We start from the raw sequence: 24,995 nt of genomic DNA, 5'->3' as shown, positions 1-24,995 counted from the left end.
ATCCCTTATGATCATTGGATAATAAAAGTTAAAATTGACAACAAATGAAACTCTAGTATGCATTTATACAAATAAATGGCCTAGTGATGCAACTCAAGAATTTGGAAAAACAAGAACAAACAAGCCCTTAAACAGAAGATGGCAAAAAATAATCAAAAATAAAGCAGAAATAAAGTAAATAAAAGCAAAGAAAACAATGCAAAGAACCAAGAGCTGTTTTTCTAAGAAGATAAAGATGATCCACAGACTCACTCACAAGAATCTTTTCTTCTTTATAGCAAACAGACCATCACCAGAATGTACAAGTGGATATAAAACAGAGTTCAACAGAGACAAAGTGTGTGTGTGTGTGTGTGTGTGTGTGTGTGTTCATGTGTGTGTGTGTACACTTACCAAGAACAAGGGAATAAGAGACTATCAATTTTATCAATCTGAGATTTGAGAGAACATGGAAGAAGCCTGTGCATGGTGAGTGCTGGAGGGAAGAAGAGGAAGTGGGAAAGTGACGTAATTATACTTTAGTTAAAATGCATAGAATAAAACTTTCCTTTAAATAACATACATAGGAAAGAAAGTCATTAGATGATTTAATATTTTGTGTTATTTTACTTGTGCAAATCAGATTTTCTGTGATATGTATAACAGAACAGTCATGCTCACTTACTGCAATAAACTCATTCAAACTGTGAAACAAAAATGTGTTCTTTATAGGAGTATAATGTGTGTGAGTGGCTGAAAAGACAACTTAGAAGTTAACAGCACATGTTGCTCTTTGAAAGAACCTGGGTTTAGTTCCCAGAATCTATGCAGTATTTTACATTCATCTGTGACTCCATTTCCACAGAATACAACAGCATGTTCTCAGTGTCATAAGAACCAGACATGAACATGGTATACATGCCTGATGTACCTGCAGGCAAACCCTCACACATAAGATTAAATCAATAAATAAAATGAAGAATTCTAATATAGTGTACTATTAAGGACATATACACTATGTCAATATTTTTATAATAAAAATGTATAATGTATACTAAAATGTGCTGGTGTTGGATAGAGGCAGGCTTCTCATCACAAAATGGTAATTTAAAAATATTTCTACACATGAGTATATAATTCCAGTGCAAAACTGATAAATGTAGTATAAAACACATTTTCATATAACTATTTCCTAAATAATTCAGACTTCAATAGACACCGGTTTTAAAAAATGCCTAGGAATAGCTGGAAAGAAGAAAGGAAAGGAGACCATGAAATAATTATATCATAATTAAAATGCATTTGGTAAATAAAATCTGCTCTTTGAAGATATAGGGTAAGGGGATCACTCATCCACTGGTGCTGGAAATACAAATTTATATAGAGCCATTATGGAAAGCTATATGGCTTTCCATATATGTTATTCAGGAAGCTGTTTAAAGATCTACCTCAAGGTCCAATTAAACCACTATTGGACATATACAAACAATGCTAATTTACAGAGAATCAAAAATTCTGAATCCAACACTTTTAATCTAAGAAATGACTACAGAGAAGAAAACTACAAGAATACTTACCTATGAAGGTGTTGTGTGTCCTTGAGAGGAGTGAGTCCACATGGTTGAAAATCAGCCTCTTTCTGCCACATACAGAAATGGGTGTAGAAAAAAGGTAAATATGGATAGGAAGCTATTAATCAGAATAGTGAATACTCAAGAATATTTCATAAATTATGAGCGATTGTGTCAGGTCATTTGGACATATACTTCATATATTTGAGTTTTAAAAGGTTTTTTATAAAGTTTCACATTTTTGAGGGAAAGTACAAAGTGAAATGGTGTTGAGTCAAGAGCATTATAGTTCAAACCATCTAGATTGTCTCGACAGGATGAAAAGTGCCCTGATATTGGAAAAAGTCCTAAGTCGGCTTGTTCAGGGACAGTGTTTACTTAAGCTTCAACTTGGGCTTCCAAAACTCAGGATTTTACTACTTTAGTTTACCAGGTAACTATGAAAATTTCACCAACTAAAAACATACACGGAACTAGTAAAGTAGTATTCTATTTACTTCTCAATCTTGAACTCATTAGAATCCTAAATGAAAACCATTATATAATTCATGAATGGCCCTATTATCAAATGCTGCTGAATTCAGAAATTGGTATTACTGAACTGAAAAGTAGACCCAACGTGAGAAGACTAATGAATTCCAAGATACAGTTCTTTTGCTGGTCTTCTTTTAGTCAAGAAGAGAAACACGGAGTTGAGTTTTGTCATAATGATCCTGAATCTCCATGCTTACAGAACATGGGAGGAAGAGACTATCAATTTTATCAATTTGAGATTTAAGGGAACCTGAAAGATGCTTGAGCGTGGGGAGTGCGGGAGGGAAGATGGGGAGGTGGGGAAATGATCTAATTATACTTATGTAAAATGCATAAAAGCAAACATTTCCTTAAATGACATACTTAGGAAAGGAAGGCATAAAATGATTTAATGCTATGTTGAGTAAAAACTCATACAAATCACATTTTCACAAGTCACATACAGAAGAGAATAAAAAATAATCTTTAATAAATGTATTCAGTATACTCATGAGCTGTAATGAGATTTAGTTATTAAATAGAGTTAATACAATTTAGATTCAGAGAGTTATACTCAGTGTCTATCTTCTGAGGAAGAATTGTGGTATATCCTGAACTCTTGAGGTACAAACTCAGGGTTTTAAATTGTTCCTTGGTAGGGAAGAAGCACTTGGTACCAATCACTCCCTTTCACATTCCCTAAGGAGGGAGCTAGAGCTGTGTCACACACACAGATTGTGGACAGAGGCTGATGTGAGGGCGCCCTTGCATACAGAGTACTAAAAAGAGAGAGAAAGACTCTGTCTTCTGCTGCAAGTGTTTGAACTCGTGTGATAATTAGTATATCCATAAACCTGTTTGATGGTTTCAAAGAAAGACTTCTCCAAAGTACCATGCTGGAGATACTGGAATGTTTTGGATACATAATAAGGTTCAGATAACTAGCAATGGCTTTGGGAATCTTAAGAATCCCACCTGCCACCTGTTATATTAGGAGAAAGCCTGAATTTACAAACACATGAGCATGTGGACTACACAGCTCTCACGGCTCCATGATTATTATGATAGAGACACAGAGATCATAATCAGTAGGTGAAACCTGATAGTGAAGTTTCATAAACAACAGACTGAAGCACAGACATAATCACCTAATTCCCATGAATAGGTGCTTTCTAAGTTTTCCTCATGTCTGCCACACCCAACTGATATATGTAAGAGTTTTTACTTTCTTGTACTGAGGGACCATGTTGGGTTGTTGGGCACTATGATCATCATCACAGATCAGCCCTGAGATAGTCTCCTGCATCCATTGCTTTTTCTGACCAATCCATCCCTTTTCCCTTCCCATGGGAATTCGAGTTGACTAAAATGCTTCCATTTCAAAAGAATTAAAATAATGAACTCATACCTGGTTAAAATATGACATTGGTATATATTTCATGCCTACATATAGCTTCAATTAGCACTTTAACTTTCTTACTTACACTTTGCGTTTCCCCTCAACAGCATACTGCATTGCACTCCATCTGAATTCATCCCTTAAGGTGTGATCAACACCTCTCTTCAATAAAAGCTCAACAATGTCTTGACAATCCCACTTAACTCCATACATGAGTGTTGTTCTAGAATGACAGAGATGATTAAATTATTTAAACAGTGACTTTATATATTTTACCAAATCTCTATAAGACTGACCATTAACTAAGTATATTTAAGCACCATGAAAGCACAGAGTTAAGACTCATAAAGTATTTCCAAAGCTAAAAGAAGAAAACAAGCATGAAAATTTGTTGCCCCCTTCTGGTAATTTATACAGCAGGATTCCTATTTTAAGTTGTTTGTGATGAATAACTGTGTGGAGACCATTTCTCAGAAAAATAGAAAGATTTAGAGAGGCGGGCCCTCCCTGCGGAGTTCTCCCGAATCCTGTCCTAGCCTTTATCCAGGTACACCTTCCTCTCTTCCCCCCTACCCTCTGGGGCCACAAGATCTTCCCAGAGCTGCTCCCTTGCACGCTGGGCCTGGACTGTGGGCTCAGGCCGGCAGGGGCATTTCCTTTGCTTTGAGAGCCTGCCTGAGGACAGGTAAGCTCTGTCTCAGCTCAGCCACACTCCTGGTCAGCAAGAGACAGTAATCTTCTAGCAGACAGCCATTGGAGGAGGGGTGAGTTTTCTCCTGTCCAGAGGGCTTTGGCTAGGAGGAATTCAGACTTTCCCCGCCCCCCTCGACTTTCTGGTCACCTGGCAGAGGCGGGCCCTCCCTGCGAGCTCTCCCGAATCCTGTCCTAGCCTTTATCCAGGTACACCTTCCTCTCTTCCCCCCTACCCTCTGAGGCCACAAGATCTTCCCAGAGCTGCTCCCTTGCACGCTGGGCCTGGACTGTGGGCTCAGGCCGGCAGGGGCATTTCCTTTGCTTTGAGAGCCTGCCTGAGGACAGGCAAGCTCTGTCTCAGCTCAGCCACACTCCTGGCCAGCAAGAGACAGTGATCTTCTAGCAGACATCCATTGGAGGAGGGGTGAGTTTTCTCCTATCCCGAGGGCTTTGGCTGGGAGGAATTCAGACTTTCCCCGCCCCCCTCGACTTTCTGATCACCAGGCAGAGGCGGGTCCTCCCTGCGGAGCTCTCCCGAATCCTATCCCAGCCTATATCCAGGTACACCTTCCTCTCTTCCCCCTCCCCTCTGGGGCCACAAGATCTCCCCAGAGCTGCTCCCTTGCACGCTGGGCCTGGGCTGTGGGCTCAGGCCGGCAGGGGCATTTCCTTTGCTTTGAGAGCCTGCCTGAAGACAGGTAAGTTCTGTCTCAGCTCAGCCACGCTTCTGGTCAGCAAGAGACAGTGATCTTCTAGCAGTCATCCATTGGAGGAGGGGTGAGTTTTCTCCTGTCCCGAGGGCTTTGGCTAGGAGGAATTCATACTTCCCCCGCCCCCCTCGACTTTCTGGTCACCAGGCAGAGGAGGCTCCTCCCTGCGAGCTCTCCCGAATCCTGTCCCAGTCTTTATCCAGGCACACCTTCCTCTCTTCCCCCCTTCCCTCTGGGGCCACAAGATCTCCCCAGAGCAGCTCCCTTGCGCGCTGCGCCGGGGCTGTGAGTGCAACTCGGCAGGAGGGAGTGCCTGTGTTTCAATAGACTACCTGCCGAAAGGTAGACCTTCTGTCAGTGAAGTCCCTGCCCAACAAGGGAACCTGACCAGAAGATCCAATAGAGAGCATTTGAAGGAAGAGATGGGCAGATGCCAAGGCAAGAACTTCTCCAACAATCTAAAAAACAACATGAAAACACCAGATACCAATGACCCTACAATAGAAGGTCTTGAACCTCTTAATTCAGAAGAAGTGGACAAAAATGCCATTATGAAAGCAATAGAGTCCCTTAAACAGGATATGAATAACTCCCTTAAAGAACTGGATGAGAAGTACAACAAAAAGATTGAAGATATGAGTAAAGAAATGGATGAGAAATATAACAAAAAGTTCGAAGAAATGAGTAGATCCATGAATGATACACTGGGAAACCAAGAAAAAAACAATCAAACAGGTAATGGAAACAGTTCAAGAATTGAAAACTGAAATGGAGTCAATGAAGAAAACACAAAGCGAGGGCTGGCTGGATATAGAAAATCTAGGTAAACGAACAGAGACTACAGAATCAAGCATAACCAATAGGATACAAGAGATGGAAGAACGAATCTCAGAGTCTGAATATACCATAGAGAAAATAAATGCTCTGATCAAAGAAAACAGCAAATTCAATAAATTCTCATCACAAAACATTCAAGAAATCTGGGACACAATTAAAAAACCAAATCTAAGAATAATAGGGATCGAAGAAGGAGAAGAACTGCAGATCAAAGGGCCAGAAAATATATTCAACAAAATTATAGAAGAAAACTTTCCCAACATAAAGAATGATATTCCTATGAAGGTTCAAGAAGCATACAGAACACCGAATAGACTTGATAAAAAAAAATCCCCTCGCCATATAATAATCAAAACACAAAACATACAGATTAAAGAAAGAATATTAAGAGCTGCAAAGGAAAAAGGGCAAGTAACTTATAAAGGTAAACCTATCAGACTTACACCAGACTTCTCTATGGAAACCATGAAAGCCAGAAGGTCGTGGATAGAGGTACTGCAGAAACTAAGAGAGCATGGATGCAAACCCAGACTACTATACCCAGCCAAGCTATCGTTCGCTATCAATGGAGAAAACAAAATATTCCAAGATAAGAACAAATTTAAACAATTCGTAGCCACAAACCCAGCCTTAATGAAAGTAATAGAAGGAAAATCGCAACCCAAGGAATCCAACATTGCCAACATTACCTACAATAACTCAGACATCTAGCGACCCTTCACAAGCTTAACTCAAAAAAGGGACACATACAAACTCTATTAAACAAATAAACAAAAAATAATAATAACCGGAGTCAACAATCACTGGTCATTAATATCACTTAATATTAATGGACTCAATTCACCTATAAAAAGGCACAGACTAAGAGATTGGATACGAAAACAGGATCCAACATTCTGCTGTTTACAAGAAACGCACCTCAAACACAAAGATAGACATCTACTCAGAGTAAAGGGCTGGGAAAAGGTTTTTCAAGCAAACGGACTTAAGAAACAAGCAGGTGTGGCCATTTTAATTTCCAACAAAATTGACTTCAAACTAAAATCAATCAGAAGAGATGGAGATGGACATTTTATACTCATAACAGGAACAATTCATCAGGAGGAAGTCTCAATCCTGAATATCTACGCCCCTAATATAAAGCCTCCGACTTATGTAAAAGAAACACTTCTAGATCTCAAGGCAGTCATCAAACCACACACACTAATAGTAGGAGACTTCAACACTCCTCTCTCAACAATGGACAGGTCAATCAGACAGAAACCTAACAGAGAAATAAGAGAATTATTGGAGGTATTGAATCAAATGGACTTAACAGACATCTATAGAACGTTCCACCCAAATAGAAAAGAATATACCTTCTTCTCTGCTGCTCATGGAACCTTCTCGAAAATTGACCACATACTCGGTAACAAAGCAAACTTCCACAGATACAAAAAAAATATTAGTAACCACCTGTGTCTTGTCAGACCACCATGGACTAAAGTTAGAATTCAACAACAGTGCTACCCCCAGGAAGCCAACAAATACATGGAAGTTGAACAGTCAACTACTGAATCACCCCTGGGTCAAGGAAGAAATAAAGAAAGAAATTAAAGTCTTCCTTGAATTTAATGAAAATAAAGACACAACATACTCAAACCTATGGGACACTATGAAAGCAGTGCTAAGAGGAAAGTTCATAGCACTAAGTGCCCAATTAAAGAAAACGGAGAAAGCACACATTGGAGACTTAACAGCACACTTGAAAGCTTTCGAAAAAAAAGAAGCTGATTTACCCAGGAGGAGTAGAAGACTGGAAATAATCAAACTGAGGGCTGAAATCAACAAAATAGAAACACAGAAAACAATCCAAAGAATCAATGAATCAAAAAGCTGGTTCTTGGAGAAAATCAACAAGATCGACAAGCCCCTATCCAAATTAATCAAACGGCAGAGAGAGAACATGCAAATTAATAAGATCAGAAATGAAAAAGGGGACATAACCACAGACGCTGAGGAAATTCAGAGAATCATTAGATCTTACTACGAAAATTTATATGCCACAAAGTTGGAAAATGTACAAGAAATGGACATTTTTTTAGATAAGTACCATATACCAAAGTTGAACCAAGACCAGGTGAACAATCTAAACAGACCTGTCAGTCGTGAAGAATTAGAAGCTGTTATTAAAAATCTCCCTACCAAAAAAAGCCTAGGGCCAGATGGTTTCAATGCAGAATTCTACCAGAACTTCCAGGAAGAGCTAATACCTATACTCCTTAATGTATTTCACAATATAGAAACAGAAGAATCATTGCCAAACTCTTTTTATGAGGCTACAGTTACCCTGATACCAAAACCACACAAAGACACGACCAAGAAAGAGAATTACAGACCAATCTCACTCATGAACATTGACGCAAAAATACTCAATAAAATACTGGCAAACCGAATCCAAGAACACATTAGAAAAATTATCCATTATGATCAAGTGGGCTTTATCCCAGAGATGCAGGGCTGGTTCAACATACGCAAATCTATCAATGTAATCCATCATATAAATAAACTGAAAGAAAAAAACCATATGATCATTTCATTGGATGCTGAAAAAGCATTTGACAAAATTCAACACCCATTTATGATAAAGGTATTGGAGAGACAGGGGATACAAGGATCATACCTAAATATAATAAAAGCAATATACAGCCAGCCGTCAGCTAACATCAAATTGAATGGAGAGAAACTCAAAGCCTTTCCTCTAAAATCAGGAACACGACAAGGCTGTCCACTCTCTCCATACCTCTTCAATATAGTGCTTGAAGTTCTAGCAATAGCAATAAGACAACATAAGGGGATCAAGGGGATACGAATTGGGAAGGATAAGTTAAACTTTCATTATTTGCAGACGATATGATAGTGTACATAAGCGATCCCAAAAACTCTACCAAAGAACTCCTACAGCTGATAAACACCTTTAGTAATGTGGCAGGATACAAGATCAACTCCAAAAAATCGGTAGCCCTCCTATACACAGAGGATAAAGGAGCAGAGAGGGAAATCAGAGAAACATCACCTTTCATGATAGCCACAAATAGCATAAAGTATCTTGGGGTAACTCTAACCAAGGAAGTGAATGACCTATTTGATAAGAACTTTAAGTCTTTGAAGAAAGAAATTGAGGAGGATACCAGAAAATGGAAAGGCCTCCCCTGCTCTTGGATTGGGAGAATCAACATAGTAAAAATGGCAGTTCTACCAAAAGCAATCTATAGATTCAATGCAATTCCCATCAAAATCCCATCAAACTTCTTCACAGACCTGGAGAGAACAATAATCAAGTTTATATGGCAAAACAAAAAACCCAGGATAGCCAAAACAATCTTATACAATAAAGGAACTTCAGGAGGCATTACCATCCCTGACTTCAAACTCTATTACAGAGCAACAGTATTGAAAACAGCTTGGTATTGGCATAACAACAGAGAAGTAGACCTATGGAATCGAATAGAAGACCCAGGTATTAACCCACAAATGTATGAACACCTGATTTTTGACAAGGGAGCTAAAGCTATACAATGGAAGAAGGATAGCATCTTTAACAAATGGTGCTGGCATAACTGGATGTCAACCTGTAGAAGAATGAAAATAGATCCATATCTATCACCATGCACAAAACTCAGGTCCAAATGGATTAAAGACATCAACATTAATCCGACCACTTTGAACCTGATAGAAGAGAAAGTAGGAAGTAGTCTACAAGACATAGGCACAGGAGACCACTTCCTAAGCAGATCCCCAGGAGCGCAGACAATAAGAGAAACAATAAATAAATGGGACCTACTGAAACTGAGAAGCTTCTGTAAAGCAAAGGACACTGTCAGTAAGACAAAAAGGCTACCTTCTGACTGGGAGAAGATCTTCATAAACCCCTCAACAGACAAAGGTCTGATCTCCAAAATATACAAACAACTCAAGAAACTAGACACTAAAACTCTAATTAACCCAATTAAAAAATGGGGTACTGAACTGAACAGAGAATTCACAACAGATGAACTTCGAATGGCTAAAAAGCACTTAAGGTCATGCTCAACCTCCTTAGCGATCAGGGAAATGCAAATCAAAACAACTTTCAGGTATCATCTTACACCTGTCAGAATAGCCAAACTCAAAAACACCAATGATAGCCTATGCTGGAGAGGATGTGGAATGAGGGGAACACTCATCCATTGTTGGTGGGAATGCAAACTTGTGCAGCCACTGTGGAAATCAGTGTGGCGGTTTCTCGGGAAACTGGGAGTCAGCCTCCCTCAGGACCCAGCAATTCCACTCTTGGGAATATACCCAAGAGATGCCCTAACATACTACAAAAGCATTTGTTCAACTATGTTCATAGCAGCACTATTTGTAATAGCCAGAACCTGGAAACAACCTAGGTGCCCCTCAATAGAAGAATCGTTAAAAAAGGTGTGGAGCATATATACATTAGAGTTTTACTCAGCGGTAAAAAGCAATGACATCTTGAATTTTGCATGCAAATGGATGGAAATAGAAAACGCTTTACTGAGTGAGGTAAGCCAGACCCAAAAAGAGGATTATGGTATGTATTCACTCATAAGTGGATTCTAACCGTAATTAAAGGTCTTTGAGCCTATTATTCGTGATCCTAGAGAAGCTAAATAAGAAGGTGAACCTGACGAAAATCATGTAGCTATCCTCCTGGAGATTGGAAATAGACAAGAGTGCCAGGTAACCTCCGGTGCATGGGGGGGTGGGGAGGCTGTGGGAAGGGGAGAGGGTTAGAGAGAAGGGAGTAGGGGAGGAATGGGGAAAGATCGGGGGACTGGGATCGGGGGGAGGGAGAATGGATAGATATGGGATCAGGGAAGTATATACCTCATCTAAGGGAGTCATTTTGATGGTTTACAAGAGACTTGAGTATAAAGGGTATCCCAGGTCCAAGGAGAGATCCCCAGATTGTTCTCTGGAGAGAGGAGAGGGTGCCTGAACCGGCCTTGGCCCACAACCATACTGATGAACATTTTGCTCCCTAGGTCCAAACGAGAGGCAGAAGGAAGGAGAACGTGAACAAGGAGGGCAAGAGGAGAGGAAACCTTCATCCGACGTTGGATGGCGATACAGATGGAGACCCATATTGGAGCACCGGACGGAACCCTCTACGGTCCAAATGAGTAGCAGAAGGATGAAGAAAATGAAAAAAGAAATCAGGACTGCGACACGCACCATCACCCACTGATACAAGGAGACTGATCTAATGAGAGTTCACCAAGGCCAGCTGGACTGGAACTGAATGAGCACGTGATCTAACCAGATTCTCTGAATGTGGCCGGATTCCCTGGATGTGGCGGGCCCGCAGTCTTTCTGAAAAGCCATTGACAATGACTCTGGTACTTGTTTCCTCTGCATATTCTGGATTTTTGGGATCCAGTCTGTTTGGATACTCACCTTCCTGGACCTGGAGGGAGGGGGGAGGAACTTGAACTTCCCACAGGGCAGGAAACCCTGACTACTCTTAGGGATGGTGAGGGAGGAGGAGAGGGAGTGGGGGAAGTGGGAGGGTGTTGGGAGGACGGGCGGAAATGAAAACTTTTATAATTTAATAAACTTTAAAAAAAACAAAAAAATAAAACAAAAAAAGAAAAATAGAAAGATTTATATGACGAATGTCATTTCCTTTCTTAGTCTAATTCACTGTCCAATAAGGAATTTCCACTTGCATGAAAATAGCAATACAATTATCAAGTAACTTTAATGGTAAAAATAATGAGTGTTTTCAAATACTGACACTAATATCATGTCACATAACTTTATAACTACAATTCATGTTGCTCACCACCAAAAAGCATTTGGAATTTTAAAAGTGTTCACAAGGTTTTGTGATTGCAAAATGGAAAAATTCGCAACTGATGTTGTAAATGTAAAATCAGATGCAACCTCTATCAACTCATATAAGATCAGATGGCAATCAAAATATAAAAAATTAAGTTAAAGTGCACAGTGTCATTTGTTCTGTCTTACTGCATCCCTTTAGGAAGCAGAGGAATCAAATATTAGCACTAGTACTTCTTGATAGATGCAAGACCAGGCTTAAAGAAGTGAAGCAATTACCTGTCTAGAAGCACTTTCAGAGCCTGCACAATATTGCATGAAGAGCACATCACTATTCTCTGCCACCCTGGTATCCAATGAATGATTTATGCGTTTTATTCATTTATGTTGATGTTATGATGTCTGACAAGAAGTTTACAGTAAATGTCAACTTGAGAGCCTTTTGGTCACCCGCTTGAGTTGCCAGGGTAACATGTACAAGGCTAAAACACACATCCCACCGGGGAGACAGGTAGGTGCATGACACTTTTCTTTTTATGATGTTGTTAAAAAGAGATTTTTTTGTGTGACATTCATAAGCACAAAAAAAGAATGGTTTTATGAGCAAACCTAAGACAAATTGGTAAGAGAAATATATGTTGTCAGCAAAGCAGTAAGCATTTGAGACTAATTGGCCTCTAATTACTAAGACTCATTGGAGGTTGACAGGACTTGTTGGGGTTTTTTTCTCCCACTACAATCTGGCAAGTAGATGATTTATGTATTGAAGAAAGAGGTATTTTCCTTTTATGACATATGGTTTCCAGGTTAGGTTTCTATGTTTACCCCACTTCCATTAAGAAGCATGGTTCCCCCTTATTTAGGAAAGCTGCAACAACAAATGCATTAAGTTGATTTTCTTACTTTTCTTCTGTGTAGACAGAACTACGTAGGTGTTTACATATCTCAGAATTATTTTGATCAGGATTGAGAACGGTTCAAATAGAGAATTCCCTGGAGTTTATATTGATATCATATTTTAGCTCTGGTTATGATTTTAACCTCTGTAGATAGTTGGTAACTGATACTTGAGTCACGGAATATTTTGTTAAAAGCACGAGATAAGTAATCTATAATCAAGGCTATTTTAAGCTCAGAAAAATGTTTTTAGGATTGATCTATATGGTTTTCTCTCACAATACTCAGAAAGGAGAAAGAAGAAGAACCACAAGCTTCAAACTCAAATGGCAAGATATTTCCTCTGAGGCACTAATGCGCGAAATAATCCCACACCAGTTAGGTTTTAAAGGGGTATTTATTTTGGGGGGTAAAACTTACAAGACGCAGACTCTCAGGAAAGGAGCGTGATCACTGGAGCAGGATCCTGAACCACGCGCTGGAAGCAAAAGTGCAGGCCGAGGCTTGCCACTCTTTTTTAAATAGAAATATACCACACCCCAGTGGGCTGGTATTTCAGCGGCTAAGGAGCGGAAGGCGCTCCGCAGCACCGTGGGCTTGTACTTCAGCGACTATTGGCTGAAGGAGCGGAAGGTACTCCCATAGCAAGACACTTAAATAGGATGGCTGTGACGAACCGAAGAGAGACAGACACAGGTAGCTGGTGTCTTCATCCTAGGCTTAGCAGAATTTCTTTTAGTGGAGTAGAGGATGAAGGTTCCTGCCAGCTCTCTAACTAGGAACAGTGGAGCCCATCTTTGCATTGCTGATGGAGGACATACTGTATCTTGGACAATAGATGCTCTCTTCTCCATTTTTCTATCCCTCGCTATTTCCACTGGATTTTCTTTAATCTCACATAGTTAGTTCACAGGGACTTCTATAAGCCATGCCTTGTGAAACTTCTCTCTCTTTTATGTTAGCTCTTAATGTACTTTGCTTTTGTTTGTTAGTTCTCATCTGTCAACAAGGTTGTCTAAAATGAATCTCTGGGTCATTTTCTGGGAACACCAGAATAGACCTGGCTAGAGCCCATCATCCTGGCCAGTATTGAATTAAAGATTGCTTCAAACTTCATTCAAAAAAATTAATCTCTAATATAAAGGATTATTTAGATTTTTGATATTGCGTTCCACAGGCATGATACCCACTTGTTCCAAAACGAAAATCATTTGTAAAGGTTTCATGCTTATCCTAGTCAGTTTATTCCATTGATGGAGGTCTGAGGAGCAGGCAAGAAGATGGACTTCATCTGCTACAGTGTGCACACAGCAAGTCAGAGGACAACTTGTGGAAATTATTTCTTTTTCTAACCACGTCCAACCTGTGGCTTGAACCCAGACCATCAGTCATGGCAGTGGGTGCCTTTACCATCTTGCCTGCCCATGTTTAGTTCATTTTAAATGCATCTCCATCTACTATAAGCCGTAAGTGGGAAATGGGGTGTGAAGTCCCTCATGTATTCCTTTCAGATCTTCTGTGTCAAGGGTATGGATTCATCTGCCCTTGTGTTTCCATTCAAGCTGCCCTAATGAGGATAACATTTCAGAAAATGTGAAGTGTAGTAATTTGCATCTTCTTTTGTGCCATCCCCAAGAGATGTAGTCCTGATTCTTGATCTCATGCAATATTTGCTCTTTAAATTGCCAGCTGAGAGTCACTCACAGTTCTTCTGCCCAGACATTGGAGCTTCACTTGTGTTGGGGTTAACATGCATGTCTTTTAGACAATTTGCGGAAGATGGTAATTTCTTCTAAGAGGCATTTGTAAGGGAGGACATTTGCCAATCCAATTACATTTTCATCTTCTCATTTCTTTTTCTGTAACCTCCAATAATTTTGCTGCGCTTGAAAGAAAAACATGATCTCATGCTATTTTTATGTCTTCTCCCAGTCAATGGTAGTTTCAATTTTAATGTTCTCTCTTTGGTATCACCTCTTCTATTGATTTGGTGAGAGTTACCTTTAATCACTTAAGAATAAGTAGTGCATTAAGACCGCCCAAGGCTAGCCTATATTTGTGGAGGAAAATCGCTCCATTTAAGAATTAATTTAGCAAGAGTCTATTACACATTTTGCTTTGGAACTTCACCAGGGTCCCTTCCATCTGTGTGAAAGCACTTACTATTCAAAAGAAATTCAACCTAACTTTAGAGACTACCACAGAGACTTAAACCTCCAGAAGTTACCAGACATCTTTATGACTGTGACTATAATCATCATATTTAACATGTTCAGAATTTTAATGGTGAAGGAAAAATGGATGGGTAGCATTCATCATGAGAATACCTCCCATCTACCTTCATATATTATAAAACCAGCCATTTAGACAATAAAATGAGCCACATGAAAGACACTGTTGATAACTTATGCCGAGAGAGCAATATTCCTTGATCGATGTATTCATCTAGCTGTATTTATTTGCTTGTTGTTGATTGTGTGTGTGCATGTATGTTGTATGCACATGTGTGTGCACGTGGAGACTAGAGGTTAATGCTGGGTGGTTTCTTTTATTTCTCTCCAACATGTATCCTGGAGACAAAGGTTCTCACTGAACCTGGAGCTCAGCAGTTAGCTAGTCTGTCTGGTCAGGATTCACCTATGTCCATCTAACCCTGGGATTACAGAGAGCTCTTTTTATCTGTGCACTGGTTGCACAGAAACTACTTTACCACTGAGCCTTCTGCCGAGCACCTGGATATATTTTATGTTCATGTGCACATTTGTCAGTGGTCAAAGCAGAGGTCTGGGAAGGCACCCACTAATCAGACTGTGTTGTGTGAGGAAGAAAATGGAGCAAAGACTCCACGCGAAATTTTGACCATGGGTTGCTGACGGTGAGAGGAGAAAAATAAAATAATAGCTACAGGGTGTTGTGTATCAGTAAACCCTTGTTCTTATTTGTGATGTGAAGAAACTGATATAAATAAACTGTGGGGAGAGAGGTTAATGATACCAGAATGTGAAGCCCTGTGGAGGGAAGAAAGAGCTAACAATAAGGAAGTGTACATCAGCATTCCCTCAGTTCCAGGTGATCTTTTCACACTCTTGGTTAAGATGGTTTCCTTGCTAGAAACTACCTCACTCTAGATACCTATGGGGTAGGTCCACCCACACGCACCTTTGTAACAGTTAATGGAACTTTGGGGTTAAAGCAATACAGAATGTCACAGCTGGTCACCTGAAGCTTCACAACAGTCACAGGTGTCCAAGTGAGTTGGATCAGGCACTGAAACATTAGTTACTGTCTTCAACAGTAATTCTAAAGTTTTCAGTCATTTCCTCCAACAGCAAAAGCAGTCTAGACAATGGCATCTCTGCTCTTCTTTTTTTAAAAAATTTTAATTACAAAATTTTCTTTTCCTTTCCTCTCTACAAACCCCTCCCATACATCTTCCTCCACTCTTTTTCATATTCATGGTCTCTCTTTTCACTGATTGCTTTTGCATGTTTCTATGTACTTGTATATACCTATATATTCCTAAATACAAGCTGTTCAGTCTATATACTGTCAATTGTATATTATATTGTAATTGTATATAAGTTCTCATGTTGTCCACTTGGCACTAGACAACCTGATATACTCTTTCCTGGAAAAGGTCGCCCCTCCCATTCCCAGCTTTTCTCAGTTGCCTATTGAGCTTTGTGTACTATTGAGGCCCCGTGGGATTTCCCCCATCCAGTTTTGGCATGTCTACTACTGTTATCCTTGTTTACTTCATGTTTGGGCAGTCATGTTGGTGGCATTTTATGGGTGTAGCTTCTGACATAACTAGGAGACACAATCTCACAGCAAATCCCCAATCTTCTGGTTCTTACAGTCCTTCTGCTCCGTCTTCTGCAAGGTGTATAGATAAGTTACAAGGGCCAAGGCAGAAATACTGCAGGATTTTCACCAGGATTACCCAGTGATCAATATATTATTCCATTTGCTTATTCTTGCCTCAAATTTTTGTTTCTGTGTGCTGCGGGAGCACCTTCCGCTCCTTCAGCCAATAGCCACTGAAATACCAGCCCACTGGGGCATAGTCTAGTTCTCTTTAAAAAAGAGTGGCAAGCCTCAACTCGCTATCTTGGTTCCGGCTCCTGCTCCAGCAACTAGACTCCTTTCTTGTCGGTTGGTGTTTTTGTAGGTTTTACCCCTAAAATAATTACCCCTTTAAATCCTAACTAGTGTAGGAATACAGTACCAGTATTTTGCTTCCTTTTCATTTCCCTCTCATCTTCTCTCTCTCTTTCTCTAGCCCCATCACATCTCGGTTTTTGAAGGACTGAGAATAAAATGGAATTAATTCGTCTTTGTGTACATTTCCAAATGTAACTACTGTGCGGTGTGAGAGTGTAGCAGTCAAATACAAGGCAGGCCCAGGGACAGACACTCATAATCTCTGCATCTGAGAGAATGAAGCAGAGGGATGAAAAGACCAGTATAAGCTACCCAGAAAGTCTCAGGTCAGTTTATCGTACAGATTGAGCAAAACCCTGTATTTAAAAAAGCCAAGGTTATCAAGTCTCCTTCCAACACTTCAGTTACATACATTCTAACCACAGGCCCAAGCACATTACTGTGTGTCAACCACGTCAAACACAGAGACTCTTAAATTGCTGCAATTCTACTATATAATCTACAGTCCATATAAAATCTCCTTGGTGAAGGGCTTACAATTCTCTTCAGAGTTTGTTGTTTAACTTGGCTTGTCAGTGTAATCATAATAGTATTTGCATCCCCACATTCAGGCTTCTAAAGAAGACACTGGGGAAGCTTCAGAGAGAAGAAAGGTCACTAATATACAGTATTAAATTCAAGACTGTGGACATCCTATGTGGTCATTTTCCGCAAAGTCCTCTCCATAAAATAGTTGCTCCAGGACCTGGGAAAGAAATGGGTTGAGTTCAAAGTTGAGGAAAGTTTATACGGCACTCACCCCATTGTTCCACTCAGAGCTGTGGCAGGCCCTGGCTTGTGAAAGACTGAGCACTTGCTTGCGTAGACTGCAGCTAGACCTTGTTATTTGAATAGCCTAGAATTCCTGTAGTTGAACATGAACCATCCATCTGATTTCCTCATCTTCCAATGTAGCTCCACTTCATATTTCCACAGTATTTATTTTTTAATTTGTTTTCAGTTTTGTTCAGTTTGCAAAATTGTCTCATGCAGCCAAGACTAGTCTTAAATTCACTAAATAGATAGCCAGTACTAATCTTGAACTCCTCATTTTTCCAGGTACTGGGTTTATGGGCAGGTGCCCATAAATTAGAATTAGAATGAATTTTAATTCCTTTTTAAATTTTGAACTAATCACATTTCTTTGGGGGATACTGAAAATTGTTGCCATATCTTATAACAAAAATCTACCTATGACTAAATCATTCTTATTTCTCATGCACAGACCCTTGAAGATACAAGGTATGAATCTTCTTAGTAGTAAGTGGTATAAAAGGTAGACTAGAGAATAAATGAACCCAGATAACATTTACCAAAATAGCCTGTGACTCACTCACCCTAATTGTTTAGCAGGGCCAGATGAGTGCTCTGCTTGACACAGCTATTCAGGAACCTAATCTTAAAAAAAAGATTGGCCAAGTTTTATCATTTCTCATCTCGAGTGTTATTACTGCCTAGATATCAACAGGAGTGTAGCAGAGTAGGAAGTGTGAGTAAATAGTGTGGGGTTGGCCTACATTATTTTCCCAAACATTCCCTTGATACATTCGATCATTGCAGAAATGAGTGGAGGAAAGGGATGAAAGGAGAACTTTCCCTTAGTGGGATACCTGCTTCATTGTAGCAGACGTCGAACTATGAAGAGTGAATGTAAGGCTAAGGTGAACAGCTGGACATCCCGAGACATCATTATTCACGCCTATTTTTTAAGTTTGATTTTTCTTATTTTGTAACAGCCGTACTACCTCATTGGGATAATCCACTCACTCTGTTATACTGGGAGTGCAAGCGCACACAGACACTTCTTAGAAAGGTAGTAACTAAATCCAAACCTCAGAGGCTGAGGAAGACTAAAACAGCTTGCACTCTGTCTGTAGTTGTTTATCAAGTTTAGTTGTTGGGCCTTTGAGCTCTAAGAAGCTTGTTTCCTAGGATCCAACCAAACTTCATTAAGAGATAATCGAGAAAAACTTTGCATCTCCAGTGAACACGTACAGACTTATATTTCTCATCACTGTTCCCTAAAGCTTACAGTATAGCAATGGTTTGCATAAAGCTCACATTCCTTCAGGTGTTGGAAGTAGTCTGCAGCTCTTGAGTGTGTGGGAAGATGTGTACAGGTTACATGCAAATTTTGCACATCTTACAGAAGGACCTGGAGCATCTGCGTATTGTTTGTTGTACCCAGAGTGGTCCTAGAAGTGATTCCCACAGTGTACTAGAGGTGACTATGTTGTCTGTCTACATGTGTAGTACTGTAAAGTCTGATTTTGTACTTCAAGGGGGAATATTGAACTTAGTATATTAACTGGCCTCAAAATTAACTGACAGTGGTTAAAATAGTGAAATAAATAAAGAACTTTTGAAAAGTTAAAAAAATTAAGTTAAAAAACATTTCATTACAACAGGTAATATGAACCTGACTATATATCATTTTTTCCTATAATTATTTATGAAATACATATTTTTCAAATAAGCAACTGATTTTTTTGTTGACATTTTCTGGTATATTCTTTTAATACTTTTGAAGTCAATGATTTTTACTATTCTAGACTATTTTAAAACATAGATATTGTTTTACAAAAATCAAAATACAGTACCTTTGATGACCATCACGTACATGAATATTTGCCCCATGTGTGATTAGGAATTCTGCAATAAGGAGTTTCCTTTCTTGGAGTGCTAGCATCAGAGGGGTAAGTCCATCCTGTAATGATATCAATTAATCATTCACAATATTTCATATTCCATAACTGAACTAAAAATCATGTATGTAACCCTGGGAACATAATGTTTACCACAGACTTGACAACAATTCTCTTTTCCTCCTCAGTTTTATGCACATTCTCATGTTCCTCAAGATTGCAATACTCCAGCCCTGCCTACAGATGTCACACATCCTCCAGTCCATTCCAAAGTTCATGTGAAACCCATGAAATTTTGGTTTTTGTCATGGAATTTATCATGGTATTTTGGGGTCATAAAATGGCCCCAGAGATTGATCTGAAGAGACCTAAACCAACACACAGTAGCAAAGATGTTCAAACCTTAGTTGCATAAATGAGGAAAACATTATTCTCTAAGTCAGAAGTTCTCCTACATTTCCAGACACTTATGGGGAAGATGTACCATTTCCCAACAGAAAAATTTGGTTCAGAATTATGATAAAAATGGAATTGTCCAGTATTTTAAAACTTGTTTCTGAAGGAGTTTTTGTCAAATCTTCTGTGGGGCAACGATTAGCAATGGCAGAAGTTGTTGAAGAGATGTAAATCTCAGAGCATTGTAATGACATGGAATTTGCTGAGGACACAGAGGAAGCTCTCTTGATTCTCCATTGAAGAAGGGACCAGGGTAGCAATGTCAGCCTCTTGACCAGAACAGGTTACCAATGTAACAAACTTAAAATGAGCAAGACCTCAAACAAAGTTTGACTGTTTACTTGAAATGGACTCTCTCCTTTTATAGTAGAAAACCGTCTTAGCATTTAGAAAATCAAATACATCATTTACAAAATATTTTTATTTAAATTATTTGTTGGATTAATTTCCTACATAAGACATAGTCTAAGCCCTCACTCCTTCAACTATCCCATGTGACCCAATTCCCTCTCAAATTTAGGACATCTTCATTACTGTAACACACATACATGTCAATGAACAAATTTTTGTTGCTAATTTACCTGTCTATTTCTATATGTACCTGTCTCTCTTTGTTTCTTTGCCTCTCCCATCTGTCTCTCTCTCTCTCTGTGTTTTCACATATGTGTGTGTGTGTGTGTGTGTGTGTGTGTGTGTGTGTGTGTGTATGGCTGGTCATCATGGTTGGATAACCTACTGGGGAGTTTAGAATTTAACCCTGAAGAAAACTGACTTCTTCCATCCCTCATTAATAGTAGACAAAGAATAGACTTAGAAGTAGAGTTTTGAAGTATCCCCCATTAGTGTTTGCATGTCAACTGGTGTGGTGTTTTCATTGTGCAGATCTTGTTTAAACACCCATATTACTGAGATTTCATAGATGCAATATCCGTTTCGTATCAGAAGGCACTAACTTGCAAAATCATCCCGGTCACTAGATCTGAGAGTTATGTAGAGTCTTTTTTCTCAATGGCGCCTGAACCTTAACTTTGGACGTTATATTCTAGATGAACCTCTTATGGTCAGGCACCCATGGGGCTTTGCTTTCTGCTTTTTCTCCAGTTGTAGATTTCTGTTATATTCTGTACTTGCCAACTTTTAATCAGCATTGCATCTAAGTCCATGCTACTGACTGTACTGTACTATAGCCAGTGCATAGAGATCAATGTAATTGAGGTTTTAGAAATAAGCAAGGCATTGCTTTATTCCTGATTTGTATTTTTCTTAGAAAACAACTTTAAATTAAAATGGAACAATAATGTAAAAGTATTTCAAGTGTTAGATGATTCAGAATGAAGGCACAATTGCAGTTCCATTAAAAAGATGAAGGTTTTTAAAGAGACTCATGATTTCTATGTAAGTCTTGGCTACATACTGAGACTATAGCTAAAAAACTAATTTTGGTTATCTATCATGGTTTTAGGATAATCATTATCTGTGAAATTAAAACAAAATACTATAGTTTACATGGAGTTTGACACAAGGGTTTGAAAACCTTCCACAACTCCACAATTAACAAAGTACCTAGAGCAAGAAAAGGGAAAACTTCCTTGGAAAAATTTGGAGTTCCAGTGTTATAAGGTATTAACACTGCTTTTGGTTTCTTCCAAGCACCTAAGTGTAAGATCTTGTTACTAAATACAGCAAATAATTTATAGAAAGGATTGGAAAGAATAAAACTGGAACCAAACCAAGAATTTTTACCAAAGACTATCTCCCAAAGCATCGGAGGGTGTACTGAAAATTGTGAAGGAAGAAAAGGGATCTTCAAAAATCCTAAATTTCTATCAAAAGCACTAAGAAACAAGACTATTAGATGAAGAGAGCCATGGAGTACACATCACCCCAACAGATGAGTGGTTTCCTGTTGGGGAGCCACACCTGGAGAGGTCATGGGTTACTGGCTGTCTGTAATTTCTCTCATGAGCCACTTCATTTCTTCCATAAAAGCAGTTTTGGGTTTTGCCCACCGATTGTGTGTTTGTCATGAAAATATTCCATCTTTTGGGCACAAATATAGCTGTGTATGGACAGCAATATGATTTCTGCCAAAGCTGTAAATTTTAATGAATAGAAATAATAATACTAGGATATTTTGCATTATTCAGACTGACATAAGATTCTCAGGCACAAAGACAGCCTTTTACATAGACAGCTAATTTTAGACTATCAAACAAATTCCAAGCAGGCTGGTTACCTGTGGAGAAGAATATCTGGTTTCCCATAGAGACAAATACATGAAGTAATTTTCCCAGGTGTTGTTTGTTGTTGATTCAAAGTCAGAGTTTGAAGCAACTTTAGTGTGAATGTACTTCTTATCACTCAAAATCCAGATAACTAACTGTTATTGTTAAGTCTTGAATTTCAATGTCATTTTCTGTCTGGGAACCATAACCATTTGAGCTATGGCATGTCCAGGCATGGACATATTGACATTACAAGAATAAGAGAAGCTATGTGACTTATCCTGTGTTATGAGAATGCATCAGGCCCTGAAAATGTAATTTCTATTGTCCAGAGTTTGGCTGGGAGAGGAGCAGCGGCACTGTAGGGGAGTAGTGTGTAGAGCTATGAAGAGGGTGAGTGTGGAGAGAGAGAAGTGTAAGAGAGAGTGTGAGAGAGTGAGTGAGTGAGTGTGACACAGAGAGAGTAGTGTGAAAGAGCTGCTGCTATGTGGAGGAGCCGTGCCTAAGAACTGTGTAAAGTGCTGTATGGTGAGAGAGCTATGTAAATGAGATGTATAGCTATGGCTCTGGGGAGATTTGTAACTGTGCGGAAACAAGAAAAAGGAACCTGTATCAAAAAGAGATGTAGAAGAGGAATGTGTGTAAAAGAAAGATGTGTAGTCATGTGAAAAAGATGTATCTGAATATAGAAATATTTAACTGTGCAGGAGATAGTGTATGTATATGTAGCTGTATGTAAAGGGATAGAACTGTGTAGAGAGATTGTCAAGAGAGATTAAGTTGAAGTAAAGGAAAAGTTTACCACCAGGAAAGTGTGTGTTTTGTTACTTTTCTCCTCAAATAGAAAAAACCTCAAACTCAGATAGATAAGAATTTTTCAAGAAACAGTTATAATGAAAGTAATCTTCAGATCATGTGAGCCTGTTTTTTCCTAAAGGCCTTTTGAGGTAAGCAAAAATTTTTCTAAGTCCTTGCTACTCTGAGGTCTTCTTTTTACTACCCTCAGGCAGATCTGGGGACTGGTCTCCAGGGTCTGTGTCAAGTACACTGAAACACTTATATAGGCAAAGCAGGTGAAATGGGAAAATACTGCTCTTGTTTGTGAGTAAACAGAAAGCACTTGGATGTTGGATCATGAAAGTGCTTCCTACAGGGAACAATTCCATCAGAGGGGCTCAATAGAGAAAGGATTTGATTACTTAGAATCAGGATGAAGCCAGGGATTTTAAATTCTCCTGGAGATTTTGTATGCACTGGATTTGTGAAAGAAATTTAGGGTATGAATGCTGCGGGAAGGTGTATAGTTAGCGACTACTTGCCTACTCCATCATCTGATCTCTCCATCATCACTTTATGTGTTGCTTTCATTGGTTGAGTAAAGAAACTGCCTTGGCCTTTTGATAGGGCAGAGCCTAGGTAGGAGGAGTAGACAGAACTGAACGCTGGGGAAAAGGGTAGACAGAGAGCCGCCATGGAGATGCCAGGTCCGACATGTTGAATCTTTCCCGGTAAGCCATGGCCTCGTGGTGACATACAGATGAATAGAAATGGGTTAAATTAAGATGTAAGAATTAGCCAATAAGAAACTAGAGCTAATGGACCAGGCAGTGTTTAAATGAATACAGTTTCTGTGTGATTATTTTGGGTGTCAGCTAGCCGGGCAGCCAAAACAAAAGGGCCCTCTCCCTTCAACATATGAATGGACTGTGCTTTTCCATGGGCCTTTGGTTAATTCATTAAAAGTTAGCCTTTGCTGCATGCTTCCCAAGGGATGTGTGTAAATCAAGTGTTGATAGGGGAATCTACCATGCTTTAGTTGCACAAATTCAGCCCATGATAGCAGTCATGATAGCACTTTGAAGGTGAAATATCACCCACAGTCTCAAGCCATTTATATCCTCGAACAACTAGTAATAGTTTTTCGTAGTTGTTCAACCTGTGAATATAGAAACTTGCTGGGTGAGCTATTGGTGTGTAGGCAGTTTTGGGGTGCACCTGTTATGAGTTTCTCAAAAGGTTACTGATTCTCATTCTGTGAAGAGATAAAGAGGAAGGGTTACAAGTTCCTGATATCATGGATAAAGCTATATCCAGCTGCTGTGTTTCACAGCCAAGAAAAGACTCTATGCTCTGAACCAGAGCAAATTCTTTCTGACTTATGCTACTTCTACATTCCTTTTTGAGCATTAATGAGAAAAGTGACTAACATGATTTCCCAAATGTAATAAAACCATCATGGCGATTATTTTTAATGACCAGAGAAAGCAACCAGTGTGAGCTAGAAAGAGATTTTCTATTGAAGAATAGTCTACCTCTGTTTAATCCATGGACATGCCTGTGGGAAGTTACCTTGATGGCTAAGTGATGAACAGAGCCCAGGACCTGGTGGGTGGTACCATAGCCTGGTTTGGGAAGATGACTGTAAGGTTTTAGGAAGATGGCAGAGTACTAAGAAAACTAGCAGCCTAGGCTCATACGTTTTTCCCTCTCTTGAGGATAGACAATGGTGAATAGCTCTCTCAAGATCCTGCACCTGTGCTTTTTCCAGCAATATAAAGTAACCTGGAATTGTAAGTCAAATAAAACTTTCAGTCCCTTAGATATTTTTACAAATATTTGCCATGGCTTTATACAAGAAAGCTAATTTCTCTAATACTTCTTTCAATAAATCAACATTTAAGTCTCCCCCCATGTGAAACCATTTTTGAGAGCTCCATTTAGTATTATTGGAACATGTTTGCCCATTTCCCTCAACTACTTTTCAAATGTACTCCACTTCTGTACCCACACATCTTCCTTCCTTGTTCCTAAAACTCTCCTCTCAGGTCTCTGGGGTCACTCTGGAAGATCAGGGTAAAGTCTGTAAGAGTTAGGAAAACTGCATGACAAAGAAGAAACAGTGTTTCCTGGGTACAAGAGAGTAGACGTTCATATGATGTCATAGTCACTGTGAAAGTATTCACAAGACCTATGGAAGCTCAAGTGATACAAGATTTTATTATGCAAACAGGAATTTATCATGAAGTTCCTCTCTTAGC

General features: G+C 39.3%; 1 protein-coding gene across 1 annotated transcript in view; it reads right to left on the bottom strand.

Annotated features, from left to right (window-relative positions):
* Window positions 1–24,995, bottom strand: part of LOC148118237 (uncharacterized) — a 56,272-nt gene that overhangs the window by 27,998 nt on the left and 3,279 nt on the right. The window contains exons 5-7 of the mRNA XM_087901367.1: window positions 19,232–19,338; window positions 3,548–3,685; window positions 1,557–1,618 (exon numbers count right to left, since the gene is read on the bottom strand). Of these exons, the coding sequence (XP_087757493.1) occupies window positions 1,557–1,618; window positions 3,548–3,685; window positions 19,232–19,338 (307 nt within the window). The remainder of the gene's footprint in view (window positions 1–1,556; window positions 1,619–3,547; window positions 3,686–19,231; window positions 19,339–24,995) is intronic.

The sequence above is a fragment of the Myodes glareolus genome, chromosome 24, assembly GCF_982192425.1.
Source record: "Myodes glareolus chromosome 24, mMyoGla1.1, whole genome shotgun sequence".
Classification (NCBI taxonomy): Eukaryota; Metazoa; Chordata; class Mammalia; order Rodentia; family Cricetidae; genus Myodes; species Myodes glareolus.
This window is presented reverse-complemented; position numbering and strand designations above follow the sequence as displayed.